At 43.2% G+C, this 13,950-nt stretch overlaps 1 protein-coding gene across 8 annotated transcripts in view; it reads right to left on the bottom strand.

Annotated features, from left to right (window-relative positions):
* Znf827 (zinc finger protein 827) overlaps window positions 1–13,950 on the bottom strand; it is a 172,885-nt gene that overhangs the window by 120,143 nt on the left and 38,792 nt on the right. For all 8 annotated transcript variants that reach the window (XR_001234441.1, XM_005386658.2, XM_013515315.1 and 5 more), the window contains exons 3-4: window positions 10,076–10,248; window positions 3,726–4,206 (exon numbers count right to left, since the gene is read on the bottom strand). Coding sequence is in view for 7 of the 8 variants with exons in the window: in XM_005386658.2 (XP_005386715.1) it covers window positions 3,726–4,206; window positions 10,076–10,248 (654 nt within the window). In the remaining variant the exon portion in view is untranslated. The remainder of the gene's footprint in view (window positions 1–3,725; window positions 4,207–10,075; window positions 10,249–13,950) is intronic.

The raw sequence follows: 13,950 nt of genomic DNA on the forward strand, positions 1-13,950 counted from the left end.
CACTGTCTCAGGCCTATCCCAGACCAATTAAATAATAATTTCTAGGCCCTGGCATTTTACAAAAACTCCCCAGGTAAGTGTAACCTGCGGTGGAGGTTAAGAACTGCTGCAGGCTGTGGGGGCCAGCAGGAATGCAAGCTTCCCATGGTTGGCTGAGCACCTCTCCCCAGCACACCCCTAGGCATGTGACCCCTGGATCGGTTGCCCTGTCATGTAATGATCTGCCTAAGTCTTCTGGCTTCCAGAAAGATCTATGTAAACATGCAAAGCCCTAGTCTTGTGAGGCCTGCCTCCAGGTCAAAACCCGAAGCCAAGTCTACAAAATTATTTTTCTCTCCTCAACCCACACAGTAGTAGGTATAGTCCCCTGCTGTTTCCTTAATCTGGCAGTGAGCATCCCTGTGATGCTGAGCCTGGGATGCCCGGATATAGGGCATCACAGGGATGACGGGATGCCCAGATGTAGGCAACATTATTCACCTTTGAGGATCCAAGGATGTAGATCTTGGGCTCAGAGGGAGAGAGCTGATCATTTGGAGAAGGATTTTTTTTTTTTTCAGTCAGGTACACAAGGAAATGTCCAAATGGGGCCAAGGGTGAAAGGTGGGTTTTGAGACCATTTAAAATAGCATTCCACCCAGCAATTTTTGAATCTTTTTGGGTTCCAATTCAGCCATCTTTATGCTTAGGTTTAAATTAAAAGAGCAAGAAAGACTCCCCTTAATACCCAGGCAAGAAAGCATCAAGTGTTTTCTATTTCTCTTTTGGAAACAAGTAGGTGTCTACACACTTGAATTTGTCACTGTGCTCCAGTTTTACAGACAGTGATCTGGCTGGCACAAAGACTCCCAGACTCGGTGCCCACAAACAGCTGCACCCTATCGTACCAGCAGGTGCACGGACAGAGCCCAGTGAAAAAAATTCTGTGCAAGAACAATGGCGCCGTTATGACACCAAGGGGCAGGGCCTGAGGCTAATACCAGCTCACTCCATTTGAGGACAGGAAGAGCTAGAAACCCAGCCACAGCTCCCTGGGATTTGGCCTTTTTTGTCCCTGAATCATGTCCACAGAAGACCAGGTAGGGTCCCACAGTGAAAGCAGCTATCAATTGTAAGGACTGACCAACCAGATTGTTAGTGGGGAAAACAAGAAAAAAAAATTCCCGCAGGAAATGTATTCCTTGCTTTTAACGTACCTTCTCCTCCCGTGGGCTGCACTGCCACAGTCACCAAGTTTACATTTACATCCAAATATGCACACACAAAAAATTACTGATGCATCTCACTCCCCGGTGACTTTATAACAGGTTGCTAGGTAACCGTGCATACAAGTCAGGTTTCAGGACCTCTAGTAAGCCACCATAAAATAGCTGCATGGGCCTTTTGCATAAATAGTGTGCATTTGTTATCTGTTTTCTTATGCCAATTGATCAGTCAGTAAATACTCCCACTGCCAAACCATAAACAACTCCCCATCAATAGCTAACTGAAAAAACAGATCACAATAGAAGCTTTGGTGCACAGTGCTTCACCCCAACCTGTGAACTGGCCTCTTCTTCCCTCTGTCTCTGTTATTTGCAGAGCTGACTCCAAGCAGCCGAAAGCCTTCTCTTCTTCTCCCTGAGATTGGGGCTGGAGCTAATTACAGCCCCACGCCTGACGGGGAGAACTCAGAGCTGATCCCAGCAGGAGTCGCGTATCATGCACCAGTGTTTTATGCGATGATCAAACTGCCCACCTCCCTCCTCTCTTTCCTTCAGAGTTAAAGAAAATCCCTGGAGTCATGAAGTGAACAACACCTTATTAAGAGATATTCCCCCCACTTAGTTTGCCCCTCTCTGTTGAGTAAGGAAATGTCCACCATTCTAAGCGAGGCGAAGTGAACCTGTCGTTTGTTTCTTCTCTAGAGTTGCACAAGAGCCCGGAAAGAGGCCCTTTTGCTATCATATTGGTAGGCAAGACCATCCAGGAAGAAGCAGTGTTCCCCTGTGGGTGACATCTTGAAGGATCAGGGCAGCAACAGGGGAGGGACTCGTGTTTAGCCTATATTAAAAAATAATTTTACCTATAAAACTCAAAGTCTCTAAAGTCATATTTTCCCTGAGTTGGAGGAAGCGGAGCAGAGAACCTATAGCTTATCAATGCCTTGGTCAGATGCAGTTAAATCCTGGGACCGGCCACTCACAGTGTGGGGCTTCCTCCCTCCTGCACACTGGTGTGTTTCCCTGTCGTTTCCCCTTCTCCTTCCCTCTTGCTTTCGTTTCTGCGACGCCTCATTTTCCATCCCCGCATTCCTTCCAACTCGGGTCTCCCACTGTCAAGGGGTAAAGATCTGGGGTGAGGGGACATTCTGAGAGACCCCCATTGTCACGAGCAATAAAACTTCAGAATGAAACTCAGCCTCTCTTTCACCTGGCAATGACATTTAGTGAAATGCGACTCACAGCCCATTTAAAGGAAGGCGGTGACCAATTATTCTCCACTTAAAGGGTATTGTCAATCTCCAAAGGGCTGAAATGGCATTTGGAAATCATCCTGGGGCCTGCCACCTTCAACAGAGAGACAGAACCAGTTCTCCACCGACCTTTCCCCACCCTCTACAACTCCTGTAAAATTTAAAACCATATTTTTAAAATTATAATGAGCAGCATCACAGTCCCATAACAAAGTACTGTTCCAAAAGAGAGTAAAAAAAAAAAAACCACCTGACATCTTTCCACCTTGTTAAACATCGTTACTTAATCAAAAGCATTAGGAAAAAATGACCCCAAAGACATACGTATTATCTGGTGGTGAGGAAAGTGATATTAATTAGTAAGAAAGCATTTTTTAAATTTATACATCACCTTGCTTTCCAAGGGAATTGGGGAAGTTGGAAAAGAAATGTTTAGAGAACGTTTTAAAAAAATTTCCCTTTACATGAGATAGCTCAAAGAGTCAAATTCACAGAGAAGGTAAAATGGTTACCAGGAGCTGAGGATTTGTTGTTGAAAGAGTACAATTTGGGAAGATGCAAAAGTTCTCAAGCTGGATGGTGGTAACGGTTGTACAACAAGCCAAATGTATTAATACCACTGAGCTGTACACCTAAAAATGGTTAAAATGGTAAACTTTACGTTCAGTATATTTACCATAATAAATAAACTTTACCCACACTCACACACAAAAGAAATCTTGAAAAAAAAACTCATAAAGACAATCTCTATCATTTGCTCAAATTTTAAACATCTGTAGTTCCTCATGGTAATCTCTATCTATACTATGGCTCTCAAAAATATTTCAAATTAAGACAGCAAAGAACTTGAATAGTGCCAAATAAGGAATTTCACATGCAAGTACTCTGGAGAAACCGGTGCAGGAGAGACAAATTAAACAGGCCTCAAGGTCACACAAAGCAGCTGGCCCAGACCTGGCTCAAACCTATGACCTTTACCCCCCACAGTTGGAACCCACACAGCGGGGAAGCGGGGGGGGGGGGAGGGGGGGACAGAAGGAAATCAACAATCTCTATTGTTCTGAGACCCAAGCCAAAGCAAGGCCTACTTCTAAAAGATTACTGAGAGAGACAGATAAAGAGAGAAGAAACTTAACAAAAGTTCAGACTGTTCAAATTAAGGGGAACTTGAAGTCTTCTAGTCCTACCAGCTTATTTTACAGATACTGGTAGAGAAAAGGAGAGAGAGAGACAGAGGGAGGGAGAGAGAAGTACAACCCTATTCAAGTACCTGACAGCTTCATGAGAAAATCAGACGCCATCTTAACAGAGATGTCCTGGCTGAACAATGCGGCCGCACTGCTGGCCACATATTCGGAGGGGTCTTTCAGCTTTGTGTGGTTGGCGGGCCTGTCGGCAGCGTTCAGGGTAAAGGAGGTGGGCAGGCCGTTATCTTCCTTGGGTTCCTCCTTCACCAGCAAAGGCGAGACGCCAGCCCCACCCTGGCTAGTCCTCTCTGGAGTGTTAGACGTCATCACGGTCCCCACTAGCTCTGTCCCTCCTCCTTCCCTTTGCTGCCCCAAGCAGCCACTGTCACTGAGGTGGGGAGATCCCTTGACATCTGGGTCTGGGATCTCCTCCTTCACCTTGGCTTCTGTCCTCAGGAAGTGCTGATGGCAACGCATGTGGAGTTTCAGGCTGAAGTGGCGGGAGGAAGTGAAAGGGCAGAGCTGGCACTGGAAGGTCTCTCCCCGGTCCTGGTGCTGATGAACCTGCCGGAGAAACAAGAAGAATGAGCGAGCCACCGTGCAGGCATGGAAAATGTCTTGTTGTCCAGCCAAGCTACTCATTAGCAACTTCCTTGCTGTGCAAAGTGTCCAGCAAGAAAACCATCATAGGAACACTGCATTCGTGTGCTCCAGATAATGGGGCCAATCCCACACACGAAGTGGGTCCATGGAGGTTAGGAGTCCATTATTAGATTCAGCTTCATGACTGAGGACACTGCCAAAGGATGTGGCTTTGAGTAGCGTCCTCCTGAGAGTCTAGACATACAATCTCAGTGGATGACCTTCTGAGAAAATACTGTAAACCCAGCACAACTACAAAATTACTAGTCAAGGCTCAAAAATGGTAACCTGTGAAATAATTCTCACAGCACTAATACTTTGCATATACCCAATTATGGCTCCACAGAGAATTAGTTATGTTTTGCAAACATAAAGTCAATTTTCAAAATCGTGCTCTCAGGTAATGAAGAACTTAGAAAATAATGCCTCCAGGGTACCCCTGGACAGGGGTATTTTTACAGACAGGGAAATTGAGTCCCTAGAAGAAGAGGTTTGAACAAAAGTGCTTATGCAGACAGCAAAGCAGGAGAAAAAACAAGGTCTGACCCTCACCAAGCGTTCTGAGTAAGAGGAAATCAATTTTTCCAACTGTGGCTATAATAGCATGCTCCAGATTCTGATGTCTGCAGTGAAGAATGCAGACTTTTAAATCCAGTTCCTGTCTTGCATGCACGTGATACCTGCAAAAATTGCAAGAAAGTTTTTTCTCCCTGTCACTACCAAATTTAGTGCTTGAAAAAGTGAGGAAATCATAGCACTGGCCCGAGCCAGGCTTTGAGCTGGCAGGTGCTCATAAGCTTGTAACTTCCCCATTCATCTCTGCCAATGTAATTCAGCACTGACCCACTCCACCCTGCTATTTCAGGACTGGCCCTCCCTGGAGTTGAAACTGCCAGTTGTGTAGATTTGGGCCAAATGATTTGGGGAGTTATGTGATTTGGACAAACAAGAACGTAAGTGATTGGAATTCAAAACCAAAACAAAACTGACCCTTCAGCGGTCAGAGGTGACCTGAGTAGGATTTGAACCTGGATCTCAGGGAGGTTAAAGGCTCATTTGTCAATCCACAGCACCACCTGGACTCTCTGCGTGGATCTCCTTTCCAAGAGAGCAAGTTTTACTACAGCTGTTTATGCCTTCTGAATATAGTCCAAAAGCATTCTTCACCAGCCAAAACACACTTTTAAATAATGTTAACTGACCAACAAAAGCAAAGAAATTAAAAGTTAATGGTGAGATCCTGTTGCTACAGCACCCCACTGTGGCTTTCTGAAAAAAAACAACATAAGAGATTCTGGATCCCCCCAGAACCTGAGTTTATCAACATGAGTAACCATAAAGACTTAAATTCTGTTGAGGCAAATTCTTGTTCATGAAAAGCCTTCCCCTCTGCCCGAATGGGGAAACACTTGTACCATCCGTGGCTGTCAGTGCAGTCTCCTTCTTTCCTGATCTTTCCTTTGCTTTCTCACAGAACGGAGATTGGCCACCACCTCCTCCACCCACATCACAAAAGAGCTGGCACCCTAGGAACCTCTAGTCACAGCCCAGAAGGCCAGACAGGTGCTGCCAAAGGCGTGCCCCACAGCCAGGTGGTAAAGGTCATGAGGCGGAGAGTTTCTGTGTCCCTGAGCATGGGGCAGTGGGGACAGATTCCATTTCAGAAGTGTTCTTACATTTACTGGCCCTGGAGAGGACAGGAGGGCAGGGGAGGGGAGGGGACCTAATCTAAGAAGAGTAACTCCACAAACAGCTTCTGGAAGAAGAAAAAGGACAGCGCCAGCCCAGGTCCCAGAATCAGAAGGAAGCCTTGCATTGAAAGGAGAGTGTGTGCAAGTATTGTACGGGGCTTCTTTGCACCAGATCCTCGCCTTGTTGTATTTACTTATGGGGAAATCAGTGCAAATTGAAAGTGAAAATAGTGTTGGGTTGACTTTTGCACTTACAATTTTATTTGAGCTGTACCTTCTCGCAGGGATTACACATCACATGTGGCCTGTGAGAGACTTGCTGGCTCTGTCCGCCGTGGCAGTTTCTCCCCTTCTCTCCTGACAAAAGGGCAATTTTCTGTGATAATATTCTCTTTAGCCTACCACTTGCTTTAAAGTCCCTCTTAATCCACTGATAGGCAATGCTTCCTGAAGCATGCTATTCTGCCCAGACCCCAGACTCACTTATTGCCTGGTCATTTACCATCAACTGCTCCTATTAGGCACTATGGCATCCTTTGGGCCACCTGGCAGTAGTCAGATGCTTGGGCGGAGGCATTTCCAAGCTTAGAGAAACTCTGAGAAGGTTCTACTCCACTGGCTTCGGCAGACCAGGGCCTCAAGAGGACTCAGCTCTGCAAATGGCGGACCCAGGATGGCTGCCCTGCCTCTGGACCAGTTTCTTGCCCTTACCTCACCAGGGTGCTTCATCTTAGCACCCCTCTTCATCTTTCCTGTTCTGTTGTAGCTTATGAATTTCATGTCTAATTCCTGCATGCTCACTCAGCCAGGAAAGCTGTAAAAGACTTAATGGAAATCTAAGAAAACCCCGAGGAAGCTGGAGGCATTTACAAGCTCCTTCTATAGCTGGTCATGAAAACATTCGCACAATATATAATGGAGAAAAGGCAGGCTAACAAAAAATGTATAGTGCCCAGCGCCTATGAGGAACACAGAACGTGCTATACTGTTCAACAAATAAAGCAGTGTCCCATTTTTCTAAATAAATCCATACCGTCAATATAGAAGGTTGTCTATCAGAAAGATAATGTTATTTCTGGGTGATGGGATGAATGTTCAATTTTCTATTCTTTTTACCAACGTTTCTAAATTCTCACTACTGGGCTATTTGAAAGACAGGGAAAAGTAATAAGATCTATTTTAGAGTAATTTCTTACATCACTGCATTATTTTTATATGTAAACATCAACTGTATTCAGCTGGCATTGAGGAAATGATGACTGTGTTAGGTACATTTACTGAAGGCTGCTTCTCCAGCTAGGCACTATAGTTAAGTGCTCTGAGCACATTATCTCATTTAAGTTTCATAACAACCCCATGAGGTAGACCTTATGATTATTATCTCCATTAGTAGAAGTAAGTGTAGTGAGATTAAACGAGTCTTCCAGACTCCCACCTATGTTACATAGAACCGAGTTTCTCGCCGAGGTCTTTCTGAGCACGCTGAGATTTTGGTACTTGAGTAGACTGCCTTTACTTCTCAGGTAAAATTAATTTTAGGAAACCTACCCATATCTGTAATCTCAGGTGACTGTAGCAAACGCTATCAATGCCTAAGATCACAGCCGTTATATTTCTGTGGGAACTGTTTTGCAAATTTTCGCAAAGTCAAAAATATTTTCAATCAAAATAAAATCACGGATCTTTTGAATTAAAAAAAAAGGCTGACAACGGGCGCTGGAAGCAGGGAAAAGAAAATACACCTTTGATAAAATTAAACTTGCAGGAGCCCTTTTCACCACTTCCTTATCAAAAGCTCGAGTCATAGCTCAACAGGTTAGGACACTATGAGTTGAATAAAGTAGTAATTTCACACAACTGCTTTATTGTACTGGTTATTGATTTGTTCTGAAAGCATTCTAAGACCCCACGACCTGCAAAGCCCCGGCAGCTCTCATCTGTAGCACTGTCATGGCCGAATGTCTATGTCATCAAGGCACCCAACTCATCTCCCTGGAGTTTCAGGGTCAGTAGTTCCTGCTATTGAAAACCCAGCTTTTTTTTCTCATGGGTTTATAAATAGGTTGTTTTAAGTGACCCTGAGCTGAAACCAAGCTTACAAGGTGTCAGGCTAGATGCAAGTTTTCTGCTCGCTGAAGCTTTAAATTCACCAGACCTGATTTCTAAACACAGCTAAGGAAACAGTAAGTAAACCAAGTTTTAGTTCTAAAGCCATTTCCTTTGAAGTCTTGTCCTGTCTAATGAAATCCAACTTCGCAGGTTTAAAAATATGAGTTTTTACTTTGGGAAGAAGTGATAGAGGATGAGGAGGGTTAAAGCAATAACTAAGTAAGATCAGTAAAATTCAACCAACCAGAACTCCTGGTTAAATGAATTCTAAAGATGAAGGGCAGGCTACTCCCAGGAGAAAAAGGCAAATGATTGAAAACAAATGACATCATAGACTTAATTTTTTCCAATCTTCTAAGCTATTTCCTAAAGTCAATAGAGGTTCTGTCTGATCATACTCTTAGAGTTACAATTCTGAACAGCAATTCAGAAAGACTGGATTGCCAGATTTCAAAATAAGCAAATATTTTAATTATGTACATACACCATACCTTTTATGCCAGTGAAAGAGACGCTTATAAATAATATCAATGGACAAACCATAACATAAATATCAGTGAAATATATCTGTAAAGATGTACAATGGTAGTTACTAAAATTAAACCGATACCTCTGATCAGGCATGATGGCACACACCTGTAACCCCAGCACTGTGAGAGGCTCAGACAGGAGGACTGAAAATTTGAGCCCAGCCTGGTTAACTTAGCAACTCAGCAAAACCCTGTCTCAAGATAAAAAATATAGAGAAAGGCTAAGGACGCAGCTTAGTGCAAAGACCCTCAGCTCAATCTGCGGTACTATTAAAATATTGTAGCTACCTCTGAATATTTCTGTGTCCGTGTGCTACGACTATCTCATTTAACATTAATGACAACTCTTCCAGACAAGCATTATTGTTCCCATTGAACAGAGCAGAAAAATTGAGTGTAAAGGTGAACTTGCTGAGGCCGTGTGGCTAGCAAGTTGCACAGTAAGATTTAAATTCAGTTCTATCCAATTCAAAAACTCGTGCTCTTTTCATCATGAGTTTGCTCCTTGAAGCTGAAGTAAACCTGTGATATTCACAAGGCCTGTCAAGATTTCTATATTACTAAGTTTCCCCCCATTTCACGTGAATTGCAACACAGAGATCCTAGGCAACTGCTGACATGAGTGTCACAGGCTCGATCTTTGCAGAGTAAAGCAATGGCAGCAAAGGGCAGTGACCGCAGGAAAGGAACAGGGCCCGGGGCTGGACCTTTAGTGCTCAGGCCCCGCGGCTCTTCCTGGGACGGGATTTCCCTGTTTCTTGCTCTTGGCCAGCTCTTCCTCTCAGTACCCCAGAAATGCGTCACCAAGCAAGGCCAGGTGAGACTGTCACTCCCTATTGGAAAGGATGACTCTATACCACATTTGTTATTGGGATATTAAAGATTCTCTCTGGCTTTAAGTTCCTGGTTGTGAAGTGGATACTAATATGTTTAAAAGGACCCTTGGGGTAGAGATATAGCTCAGGGGCACAGCGCCTTCCTGGCAAGTGTGAGACCCTGAGTTCGATTCTTGTTACCAAAGAATAAAATGAAAGAAACCCTTTCTAGCTGCAAGTGGTGGTGCATGCAATCTGGGAGCCTGAGAGAGAGAACTTGTAGGAAGATTGCAAGTTTATGCCCAGTCTGTGTGATTTAGCAATTTAGCAAGACCTTGTCTCAAAATAAAATAAAAAAAAAAGGGGGAGCTGAGGATATAATTCAGTGCAAAGACCCAAGATTCCATCCCGAGTATTGAGAGAGAAAGACAGAGAGAGGGAGAGGGTGCAAGAGAGAGAGAGAGAGAGAGAGAGAGAGAGAGAGAGAGAGAGAGAGAGAGAGAGAATTCCACTTGTTACACCAATCACTGCCATCCCCATGTTCCAACAAAGAGCCATCTCTTAGCTGAGCCACATCCTGCACCAGCCCGAGTGCAGGGGACCTGGCCATGTGGCCTGGCCCTGAGGTCTTCTTCAGGTGGCTTACCTTCATGTGGGATTTGAGATTGTCCTTGCGAGCACACCGGAATGGACAGAGCGGACACTGATGACTTTTTAAACCTGTGTGAATCACCATGTGCCGCTTCCAGTAACTCTTCCTTTTTATAACCAAACCACATATTGGACACTGGAAAGGCTTTCCACTTTCTTCTTCTGAGGCTTGGAAGAAGGAGGGAAAAAAAAGGAACATTAAGGAAAACAAAAAGGCCCATTGCATCTGGCACTGAAGCACTTGCATTGCTATATAAAAAGCACTAAAAATGATTTGGGTGTTTTCTTTGGTGATTCCAAGATTTCATCCCTAGGGAAGCTCTACGGCTGCTTCAGGTAGAAACCCACATTCATCTTGTCACCGCCACTGCAGTTTATTTGCTGGACTCTGATGGTGTGCCCTGTCAGACTCTACCTCCAAAAGCCATCCCTCAGGACACATCTGCCCAGAGGCTTCACCTGGCCCAGCCTGGCTCAGGGCCCAAAAGACCCCGTATGCAGGCACAGAAGCTTGCATTCAGGGCCTTTGTTTCTTGAAGGAAACTGACAGGCCTAAGTCCAGGTCTGAATTCCTGGGGCTTGGAAACGGGGGAAAAATAAAGACAAATCAAACAGGACAGAGAATAACACACTGCTCTGCACTGAAAACCAGCTATCATAACCTCACACACTGAACTCCAATGGAGACAAATTTTAGGATCCCTACTGCTGATTTGTTTAGCTGTGGCTAGTGCAGATGGATGCTGCTGCCAATTTAGCCATCAGGGAATCTTAAGGTCAGGGTTTTTTATCCTCTTATTTCTGTCTCTCTGGTTGCCGCTAACAATGTATGCTGCCTTCCGCTGCTCTGGACTGAGCTTCACTGCCTACTTTGCAAAGAGCCACACCAAGCCACCACAAAGGCTTCCATCTTTCAGGAAAGCAAACACAACAACTCCCTTCTCCAAGTAAAGCCCAGACCATTCTCCCCTGCACCATCCCCAAAGCGAAGCATCTCTCCTGTGACAGTGTATTGCTAAACTTCTGGTCTACCAACCAGAGGTAGTATTCAGCACCATCCTAACCTCTGCAATTTGGGGATGCAGGGAATAAAACTAAGTAGAGCTGAAGACGCAGGCATTCCTTTTTTAACCATGAGGAATCAGAAATAATTCCAAACCTATTAAAGAAGAAATATATGAAGTCATTTTTTAGAAAAGCTGGATCTATTCCCGCTGATATGGTAACATGTCAAAGAATTCCAATGAATTAGGCGATAAAGAAAGATATGAAACTAGATGTCCAGGGTGATTCTGTTGGTTTTCTTTAAAAAATCAATTGTTGCTAAAATCATTAGATGAAGAATTGATAGGAAACTCTGTAAAGGATGGATCAAGCTGACAGCACTTAGAGACACTAGTGAATCTCATCATTACTAAAAATGGCATGGACATGTGTGCCTTCTGATATGCCACTTATGAAATATTCTCCTAAAAATGTAGTCAAGCCTCTTACTACCAATTTATTTGAAACACAACAATTTTTTAAAAACATTAAACACAGCAAGGGGATGAAATCAACCAAATCTAGAAGGAGGGAAGTCCTCAGGACACATGACCCAGTTTCTTCAACAGATAAATGCTGTTTTAAAATGGGAAGGAATTGTGGATTAAAGAAAAAGACATAAAGATACATATAAAACAAATGCAAGACATGAAGTGTATTTGGATCCCGTTTAAACAAAACAATGGTGAAAGACACTTTGAGATCATGGGGGGAATCCTGATTATGGCCTAGGAGTTCCATAATATCAAGTGACACGTGTTGCCCCTGTTAGATATGATAGTGGAACTGTGTTATTTCTTCAAAGTCCTTATCTGTTGGAGAAATACAAACATGGACATATTTACAAGCAAATGGATATGACGTCTGGGATATGCTTTGAAATATTTGAGGGGAAAAAAAGACGGAGTGGAAAGAATGATATGAATAAATGAAGCAAACAAAAAATGATATCCTCCGATTTCCACGAAAATTTTCTGGAAGCATAGCCAAGAAACCACTAAACATAACTGAAGAACTGTGGATGAAAAGGAAGGCATCAGGGAGGTGAAGTCTGTGCCTTCCTTTTCTATCTTTCTGTACTATCTGAACCCATCCACCCATGACACTGCACACGCTAGTTGAAAGCCACCCTGAGCTACAGCCCCCAGCACTCTGCACGATGTGAATTTTTAAATGTACACATCACTTTACAGTTTTAAAAGGAAATATTCCCAAGTGCATATTTTAAGATAATCTCATTATTTATTTATTGAGTCAAATGAGTTTCTACATACAAAGAACAACTTAAAATGGATGGAACCAGAAAGGTTCTGGAACAAAGACAAGAAATTCCAAAAATGTACTTTTACTAGTACAAGAATAAGCAATACTGGTTGCCTGAACCAATCAAGTTGAGAAAGAATCCTCTAAAGACATGGCTTTAAAGTCTACTTGAGATGTGTCCGATCACAAATATTTCCTTTTTTTGAGGGGGAGTGGAAAGTGTAAGTTTCTTTTTATTTGAGGAAAAGCACAACCTGTAAAGGCCAATAAACAATCATTTCTATTAACCCTCTGGTGCTCGCCTGCCATCTACGTGTAATGCCTGCTTCTAATGATCTGCACTCCTATGCCCACTTTTGCCTTATTTTCTATACTTCATTGCCGTTTCTTCTGCCCAGGTATCATGGTCACAAAGCCTGTCTGTTGAACAACATTTGAGAGAAAAGACTGAATCAGGCCTCTCAGTGAGATTATTGTCATATGCTACAGGAAAAAATGATAATGGGATCTATTTGGGGTTACGAGAACATCAAAGTAATAAGCAAGAGATACACAAACAAGCTGCCACTGGTTCCATCATCCGGAAGTATTTCCTAAAATGCTTAATTTTATAGATCTGAGAGAGTGAAGAAAAACTGAGATGTCCTTTGCTGGCCAGGAATGTTGTGGTGCACCAGCAGAAGGCAATAAGAAGGTATAACTAGAAAAATGAACGGTGTCAGACCGTGGCTCTCCCTAGCAACTTGTCTTGCCTGACATGACCAATGTACTTCCTCTTCTTTCTGAAACCTCTCCAGCCCCTGCCCTAATCACCAATTCTGTACTTCAAGTGTATTACAGAGTACACTACATTAAGCTCTGCCTATTAGTATTTCATATAAATGTATTTCATTTTGGAGCTATGCTCCCTTAGTTTTAATTAATACCAAAATACACATGAATTGTGTACAAATTAGATCGAGCAGGGAAAATTAGAATACTCACAGTAAGAAGAAACTAACTGTAAGAAATGTGGTCAAACAGCTACACTCCTGCAAGTATTTAGAATTTTTAACCCACTGTAGCAGGAAAAGAAGAAGATAGAAAACAAAGGATAAAAGTCACCAGAATACAATGACTGATTCTCAGATTGGGCCACTAGTATCCCCTGGTGATATTTGCATTTTTGTTTATTCAAGGAAGAATTTCAACACCAGGCATGGTACATGCATGTAATCCCAGCATTCAGGAATCTGAAACAAGAGGATCACAAATTCAAGGTCGGCCTGAGGTGAGTTCAAGGTCAGCCTGGACTACATAGTGAGATTCTGTCTCAAAAAAAAAGGAAAAGGAAAAGAAGAAATTTTTATATTTTAGTGAGCTGCTCTCCATTGTATGCAAGGTCCTCGACTCCTTCAGAGAAGGGGAAAGAATGCATTCTATTTCCTATGCCGGACTATTTTCAGGGAACTGACAGCTGTAAATTTCACTCAAATTTAGAGCCTCGGGAAATATGACTACTTCCTCAGAATTAGCCATAGATTCTTGAAGTAACAAGGCTGCAATGTTCCTAATTTTACCTAG

The sequence above is a fragment of the Chinchilla lanigera genome, unplaced genomic scaffold (genome assembly GCF_000276665.1).
Source record: "Chinchilla lanigera isolate Chin_1 unplaced genomic scaffold, ChiLan1.0 scaffold00027, whole genome shotgun sequence".
Lineage (NCBI taxonomy): Eukaryota > Metazoa > Chordata > Mammalia > Rodentia > Chinchillidae > Chinchilla > Chinchilla lanigera.